The sequence below is a fragment of the Arachis duranensis genome, chromosome 7 (assembly GCF_000817695.3).
Source record: "Arachis duranensis cultivar V14167 chromosome 7, aradu.V14167.gnm2.J7QH, whole genome shotgun sequence".
NCBI lineage: Eukaryota > Viridiplantae > Streptophyta > Magnoliopsida > Fabales > Fabaceae > Arachis > Arachis duranensis.
In genome coordinates, this window is record NC_029778.3 from 5,015,178 (window position 1) to 5,024,150 (window position 8,973).

At 29.8% G+C, this 8,973-nt stretch overlaps 1 protein-coding gene across 1 annotated transcript; it reads right to left on the reverse strand.

The window, feature by feature from the left end:
- Positions 1-2,741: 2,741 nt before the first annotated feature.
- Positions 2,742-6,488, reverse strand: LOC107496658 (hydroxymethylglutaryl-CoA lyase, mitochondrial). Its single transcript, XM_016117964.3, has 9 exons — positions 6,344-6,488; positions 5,272-5,453; positions 4,955-5,156; positions 4,596-4,775; positions 4,227-4,307; positions 3,980-4,143; positions 3,730-3,866; positions 3,348-3,463; positions 2,742-3,179 (listed from the first exon to the last, which is right to left on the reverse strand). Exons 2-9 carry the CDS (start codon positions 5,436-5,438, stop codon positions 2,931-2,933), a joined length of 1,296 nt encoding a protein of 431 aa, XP_015973450.1. The 5' UTR covers positions 5,439-5,453; positions 6,344-6,488; the 3' UTR covers positions 2,742-2,930.
- Between the last annotated feature and the right edge of the window lie 2,485 nt (positions 6,489-8,973).

Consider the following 8,973-nt stretch of genomic DNA (forward strand, 5'->3'; position numbering starts at 1 on the left):
TATTGTTTATTATTCTTCTATTTTTCTTTTAGTGTCTTTTGTTATGTCATTGTTTCAGCTTCAACCCTTTAATGGAATATCTCAGCTTGCAGTGGGGAATCCATTCAATACTTCAATTGCTGATAAATGTTAGATGATATAACAAATAACACTTCTTTGTTTCTAGAAGCTTACATTAATCTTTTCAAGGCATCATAAGAGTATAATCTTCTTAGAAGTTTTGGGAATGGAAGGAGATTGAGAAATGAGGTGTGTGCTTGTCATGGCATGTAACTATGTTCTTCCTTCTGAGAGATACTGTATGTTTTAAAGTCAAAAGTCAACACCCTTACAATTTTCTTATGTTGTTTGGGCTTCATAGGCCCATTTTTTTTTAAGGTTTAAATTTCAACATACCATGTTTGGGCTTCACAGGTGTATAGATTGTCCTAATTCCTAACAAGCACAGCACCACAACCCAGGTGGCTCAAATGCTGGAGAATCTTCAACGTTTCTTGTAATCTAGGGCTTACTGTACAAGTAAGTAGAAGGGTCTTCTATTCACGGATTCCATGATCTCTTGGACCCTAACGGTCTCACAGTAAAGGTAACCGTCATCGGATTTCGTGAAACAGTGGTTGAAATGGGTCTTCTTCTCTGCGGGGTCCACCAGGGAAGTCTTCAAGGGATCCTTTGAGTTTGAGGGGAAGAAGTAGGTTTTGGGGAAATGGGGATTTGGAAAAGGAGTTGTTGAAATTCAAGGTTTTGGGAATGGAAGGAGATTGAGAAATCAGGTGTGTGCTTGCCATGGCAAGTAACTGTGTTCTTCCTTCTTTGCTCTATGTTATAAAGTCAAAAGTCAACACCCTTCCAATTTTCCTATGTTTTTACTTTTTTGGGCTTCATATGCCCATTTTGTTTGTGTTTACTATTAATAGATACTGAAGTGCCTATTAATTTTTTTTTGTAATAATAATAACAACTTGAAAATTTTTTATTTATTATATAAAAAATATTTTTTTTTTAAATATTGTTTTAGTATTTTTATTTTTACTATTAAAAATTTATCAAATATATTAATAAAAAAAAAATAGATAATAACATCCAAATAAACACTAAAATTACTTACTGCAACTCACTCTTTATCATAGACGTATATTTTAAAATAACACATTTTATGTCTAAAATATTGTGATTATAACATTAGAAATTTGTCGGTGAATAGTTAGTCCATAATGTTCAGTTTAGTTAGATAAACTCATTGATGGGTTAATTGGTTTGCACCGGAGATAACATTTTTTTCCGTTAGTTCAATTACAATAAAAATATTCATATTTTTTTAAGAGTAAAGCTTTAATTTGATAACCAAGTTGGGTTGGTCTAGTGGTTAGCTCACTAGTCCGCTTAAGCAAGTGTCGGGGGTTCGAATCCCGCCTTGTACATGCAGCAACCCATTGGCCAGCGGCAAACCCTTAAATGGAGCTCCGTACCGCGGCGGATTAGTCCTTAGCCTGCCGGGTTGGGGGATACCATGGGAAACCAAAAAAAAAAGCTTTAATTCGATTTTTTTCTATTTTTACAAAGGATAAGATATTATTTTGTTTAAAAAAAAATACTTTGACTCTTAACTTTTTTTAAGATAATATGATTTTTTGTTAAAAAAATTTATTAAATAATAACGAAAATTAATTTTATGAAAATTTTATCTATAATTTATCAGGATTTTAAATTTCTATAGACTATTAATAAATTTATTTTTGAAAATTTTTTTTATCAATTGTGGTTAAGTGGAGAAAGACCATTACTAAAAGTGATATCGTAGAAAAAAAAGTAATTACTGTACAGCGATCTTTTAAAGAAAAAAATAGCATCGAACAAAAAATAAAATAAGATAACATTAATGTTGATGATATTTGTATTGGTGATGATGACAATAGAGAAAATAACGATGATAATAAAATATTGTTACACAATAAAAATAGTAGATATAAAAATAATAATGGCGAAAATAAAAAAGGTAGTAGTAGTGGTCATAATTGATTATATTGTTAAAAAGAACTTTGTGGGGTTTAAAAATCCAATAATTACAAATAAAACTCCCACAAATTAATTTTCGTTACTATCTAATGAATTTTTTAGTAAAAGAATCGTATTATCCTAAAATAAAAAAAATTAAGGATCGAAGTGTCTTTTTTTTTTTTTAACAAAAAACACTTTATCTTTCATAAAAATAAATAAAAGTCAGATTAAATCTTTACTTTTTTAACTCAAAATATTATAGTGTTTGTTTATTTATTTATTTTTATAAACCTTCCAATTGTGCACTAATTGGCTGTCTAACACAAATGTTATAAACTCAAATCAAAAGAGAACATTTTAGGAACATTGAACTTTCTTCAAGGGAACAAAAATCATCCTCAAACTTACCGAATAGTTAGTTTAAAACCTTAAAGAACAAAAATAGAATGGCTAATTATGATGAAATTTTTATTCCCTACAATTTGCACATTTTAATCGTACACTTATTCATAAATTTTCATCTTAAGGGAAAAAAAAAGTTGCATGATTTATTTTCCATTGTTCATTAAACCTGCCAAAATTGTGTTCTTTGCTGAATAAAACTGGTCAAGTTTAGTATTAACCATGAAAATGTGTTGCAACAAGTACAATAATGACTGAAACTAGCAAACTTCACATTTTCAGTTTGCACATACAATTGGAAAATCAAATTCACTATTTGATTCATTCTTACTTCTCAGACAATCAATAGAAGTAATCATTTTATTCCTCTTCTATTTGTATAATATGGTAGCATAAAAAATGTGTGGAATGACATGTTTCTGCTTTAAGCATTTGAATATAACAATGTTGTATTATGGTACATTAATTAATCTTATATCTATAGCCAACCTTGCATAGGACGAGCTCGGTTGCTGTTACGGATATTAATCTTATATCCTAGAGGCTTCGGCGGTGACTTGGCTCAAGGCGATGGCAGTCTTCGAACCAGACGGGCGCCCCAATTGCTTGCTGATGAAGTCGCCAACCGACATGAGCTTTCCGAGATCAGTGTTGGTCTTCACACCAAGTCCATTCAGCATGTACACAACATCTTCAGTAGCAACATTTCCTGAAGCACCCTTGGCATATGGACACCCACCTAGACCGGCGATGGAGGAATCCACCGTACTAATCCCCATCTATTGTTAACATGCAAATTAATATATTTTTTTCCATTAATGGTTTTCAAGCTTGTTTGTGGAAATCTAAAACGCATGTGATAAAAAAAAAATCTTCCATTGCTCTAGGTTGAAACTAGCAACACAGATCAAATAAGTAAAGGTATAAACAATTGTTTGATGACTTACTTGGAGCGATACAAGAATATTCGAAAGGGACTGGCCATAAGTGTCATGGAAGTGGACTGCGAGCTTCTCTGTCGGAACAACAGCCATGACAGCCAAAAGCATAGGAACTACAGTTCCTGAACATCACAGAATGAAAAGAAATCAATGCAAGCATATTATCAACGAGCTGATAACAATTCTTAAGAAAATTGAAAGCACAAAGTTTGATATTCATTCTCAATCTAAGTAAGCCAAGAGATGAATATTTTTTTCTTATCAAGGTCTTACTTAACAAGATACTCTAAAAGGAGACAGAATCTAGTTTATTATTGAAACAAAAGAAAATTGCTGCTAAGGAAATGTTTAAATTTTAAAGATAACAAAAATCCATCTAACTTTTTACCTGGTGTGCCGACACCAATTGTGTCACCAAGGGAGATCTCAAAGCAGCCCATATCATATAGTTCTTTAGCAACATATGCCACTTTTGAGGGAGGAATTGGTCCTTCCACTGGGCATCCGATAACACAAGATACATATCTATGATTGTTCAACACAGAAAACCATTAGAATTCAGAATAGGCAGAACCCAAACAGAATTGTAATTTTTTTAAGTGATTTTTATGGATAAATAAAGAAAATAAGAGACATACCCTCGAACAGGAATCGATAGTTCTTTAGCAGCACGGGTAACAGCCCGGTAACGAACAAGACTCTCTTCAATATTACAGTTAATGTTTGATTTTGAAAATGATTCAGATGCTGATGCAAAAACAGCTACTTCTCTTGCACCAGCTGCTATAGCAGCGTCAAAGCCCTATAAATATGATAAGTAAGAAATATGAATGTGAATCTTCAATGAATATTCCTATTTTTTATGTCTTTTTTAGAAATACATACCCTTAAATTAGGAGTCAGAACTGGCAATCTGATGCCTTCCAAGCCGTGAACCCCTTGCATCACGTCCTTTGCATCAGCCAACTGGAAGACAAAAGTAAAGACCAAGAAAAAAAGAAAAAAAAAAAAAAAAAGACCAAGAAAAAAAAAGGGATTTAAAAAACAGATCGAGAGAAAAGGAAGGATAATATCTATAGAAGTAATTCAGAATGAAATGGTTGGATTGTAATTTTATATGTAAGTGATTCAAAAATATTGTATCAATAACCATTCGATGCTTCAGATAAGTGAACACTGGAGAAAATCAACCACCACAATCACGATTAAAAGCATCAATATCAGGTTACAATAACAACAGTAAATCTACTTCACCTGTGGTACCCATTTGGGAGATACAAAACTTGTAGCCTCAATAACAGACAACCCGCAAGAAGCTAGTCTATGAATCAATTCAATCTTTACAGCCGTTGGTACAGTGTTCTTCTCATTCTGTAATCCATCCCTTGGACCAACTTCAACTATCTTCACATAACTCGGTATGCTACCCAGAAACTGCGTTATGCCATTTTGAAAATTTTTAATATTCCAATTATCAAGTCAGGAAAATATGGAAATATACAAATCACAAAGTTTACAATCTATACATAAATCAAAATGTAAAGTGCTAATGTCTATAAACCAACCTTAGTAGCAGTAAAATAACTACAAAAATACTGCAGCCTTTGAATTACCTTATGTGTTGAATGTGGTATGTCTTTGCTATTCCCCCTTGGACTAGAGTGGAAATCAGATAAAGAATCATCAATCATTCCAAACTTCATTGAGTTTCTCCCTTTGGTCATAGTCTTTTGACTGAAGGTGCGACATTGAGCAATGTCTCTTGTGTGCCTTTTCCATGGGTAAGTCTCCGCTGTATACTCTTCATTGTCTTCACTGCAACAAGATACGATGGGGTTAATGTTATGGATACAGTATAGAGATGACTAAATAATACCATGGACTAGAATCCAATTAAGTTTCTAAACTTAAATTGAAACATTTGACTCACTCGCAGCTGTTAGATGTGCTGCAACTTCGTCCTTCAATAAAGCAGATTCCCATACCAAAGTTATCTTCTCTAGGACGGCAAGCACCAGATGAGAACCTCTGAATCCTATCAATGGTATTCATGCTCGGCAACTTGTCAAGACCAAGCGGTTCCTCCAAGCTCGACATGGTGAAGTGGATGAACTGAAGGAAATTGGCAAAAGATACAGTGTAAGCAAGGATATCCAATAACATTATAAGTATATGCAAAATTTCATCTACAAATTATGTGTCTATTTATCCTCACACAAAGATATACAGTTCTGATTTAACATTCTCCTTTGCAATCAGTTAAATTTTTTAGTTAAATTCATTGCCCCTATATATCATATACAAAGTAATGAAATAGCTTGTAATGCAAATTAAAACTCCGCGAGAGGAAACAGAAACATTATGAGCTGTAATTAAACTCGGCTCTGTATTACTTGAACAGGTGGAACATGAGGAGACAATTGAAAACGAACTCAGAATATAAAAGGTTTAAATTTTCAATCTTCAAAGGCAAGAAAATCACTTTCAACTCACTTTCATACTTAGTAACGACCAAAAAATTGTTGTGTGGAATGTAAATGAATCACATTCTTCCACTCACAACTTCCTCAAATTTGTGTTGTACTAAGCATATATTAAAGTGAATTCTTCATTCCCCATTTTATAAGATCAATATCAATAAAATTTCAACAAATAAACAGCATTGTCTGCTAAATTATCATGCTTTATTAGGGGGATTTCCAAAATTGCATGTGATCACAATTGACTCCAACTGTGATAGCAATACCAAGTTAGCAACCAGCAAAAACTTTTATTCTTTTTATTTAAAAAAAAAACGCAAATCTCACAGTTAAAGGTTGAAACATAAGCTCAAATCAGAAGTAATTAATTCAACATATAAAAGAAATTTAGGGAACCAGTCATAATCAACGAAACCACAAAAAAAAGGAGGGAAAAAACGAACTGTTTAAAATATGAATATGCGAAATCGGGTTAATTGAAGACGAGCAAACGAAATTGAGAATCGGAAGAAGCAGACGGACCTGGAATGAAGGGAAGAAAGAGAAAGAAATCGCGGGAATTGAAGAAGAGAAAGGAAACCCTAGAAATTGGGGGTGAAATAGAAGTAGGTGGAATTAGGAATCAGTTGGTAGTTGGCGTTTTCTTTTTCTCTCTACGCTTCTTTTCTTTCCTGATTGTGATCTTAATATATAAAATACAATAAATATTGAAATAACTGTTTTATACAAAATTTAAAAATTAATAATAATATTTCAAAAATAAGTTTGGTATTTAAATATCGTTTTATATATTGTTATACAATCAAGAGTGTCTATTTATAAATTTAATTATAATAACAAAATCAATTTAATATCAAATTAAATAAACATAAAATTAATACAAGATATATATTTAGATATTATTTTAATATATAATATCCTAAATATATTCTAACATAAAATATTTAAAAAGAATATAATCAAATATTTAAATTCTTAAATTAAACCCCTCCCAAAAAAAAATTTGGTTACTCAAATATTTGCATTTTGCAAAAGAATCGAAAGTATTAATTTCTTGAGGGCTTAAGAACTCACACAATAAAATTAAATGAAATATAATATTTGGTTCATTTATTTATTTTTGTCTTAAGTATGTGATATTTATGTGGCATGTTTTCACTCGATTTCCGCAACCAATAGATGGTTTTCTATTGGTCGGTGATTGGTAAGAGTTCTTCTCAACCACCAACTTAACCAAAATAAGACATATGCAATAAAGGCCTAAGAACACAAGCCAATTGTTCAATCATTATTTTTATATTATTATTATTATTTGGGAAGAATTTATTTGTTTAATTGTGGCGGATAACACTTATTTCTATCTCTTTTACGTGTATGTTTGTTTTTCTTTTTTTTTTCTTTTGTCATGAGTTGTATATAAATTTTTTGAGTTTAAGTAGGGAGTTAATTCTTTATAGATAATATTAGTGATTTTTTTAAATTATTTTTATTCTAAATTTTAAATCTTAAATTCTAATCTTAACTCTAAATCTTTCAAAAAATGAGGCTTAAAAAATAATTTCATAGTAAAAAATTAATTAATATTGACTAATTAAAAATTAATTTTTTATATTTATTCAAAATAGTTATTAACATAGATATATAAACGTAAATTAAATAGTCTATAAACTTTTCTAGTTTTGTTTAAACATATTCCACCCCTTGAGTAACAATTAATTAACAAAACCCTTTTTTTGATGGTAAGAACAAGATTATGATTAGGGGTGTTTAAATTTAAATTGATCTAAATTAAACTATTCATTCAATCTAATTTAAACTGAAAATCGATTAAAATTATACTAATTCGAATTTGATTAGATTCTATTTTTTGCAAACTGTTGGATCGAATGGATTTCGGATTTATTTTTCATAATCAATCTAATTCAATCCAAATTGCACAATGTGCTATAATATTATTATTTTATTATTATATTTACAATTATACTTATAACATGTTCAATTTGTTATATATTTTTATATTATTTATATATTATTATTATTTAATAAATATTTTATATTCAAAATGTTATTTATTTATTTATTTTAATTAACTTATAATTTTATTTTTATTGTTATGTTATTGTTGGCTTTTTAAGATATTGTTGAGACATGTTATGTCATTATTACTTGAAATTAGATCGGATCAAATCTTTTTTTTTTAATTTATCCAATTTAAATCGCATTACAAATAAATTTAATGTTCAAATCAGATGAATTTTTAACTCAAAATCGATCCAAACTGTATCGCAAACACTCCTAAGTATGATTCATTTGAAATTTTAAATGGGTCGATTAGTCAATCTTGATTTTTGATGCATGGATCAATAAGGCACGACACATGTATTCTAGGTTAAAGTAATACCATATTTTAGCAATAAATTGCACTATAACACATTTAGTATAGGTTAATCATAATAATCTAATGGCATAAATCCTATGCTACACGAATATGGATATGAATATAGAACACGATACAATATGGAATATATTAATACACAAATTTTGAAATTTTATAAGATACAAAAATACATATATAAAATATAAAATAGAAATCATATGAAAAATTTTTATATTATTAAATCAATATTGTATGTCTATTTCAGGAAGGTAGCATGAGCCTATCACACAGTCATTTATATATATGCTTTCAATGTAGAAATTTTTCTTGACGTATAGTTATAGCTACCTTAATTGATATAAGTAGTGAAGTTTAAGAAACATTGGTGTGTCATGATCATAGCAAATAAATAATAATTAAGTCAAATAACACTACTGCTCTTCTAATTTCTTACCATGAAAATGAAGGTTAATATCTTATTTTTATGCATTTAATATAAGAAAAGTTCAGAAAACTTGTCAAAACTAAAATAGTTAATTGAAATAATGAATAAAGATTTACTTCTTAGACAATAGAAATGGTTGAATTGATTGCACTCAACGGAGACAATTGCAACAATGATTGATTGGGTTTGCTTGAAACAGAATAAGAGTAATTTAGTGTGACATCTTCGTAATGTTATTAAATAAATTTATGAATTGAACATGACGTGAAACTAATTTTTCTAGAAATATCTGTCACATTTAACCTTAAAAAAAATCCAATTGCTATCTTT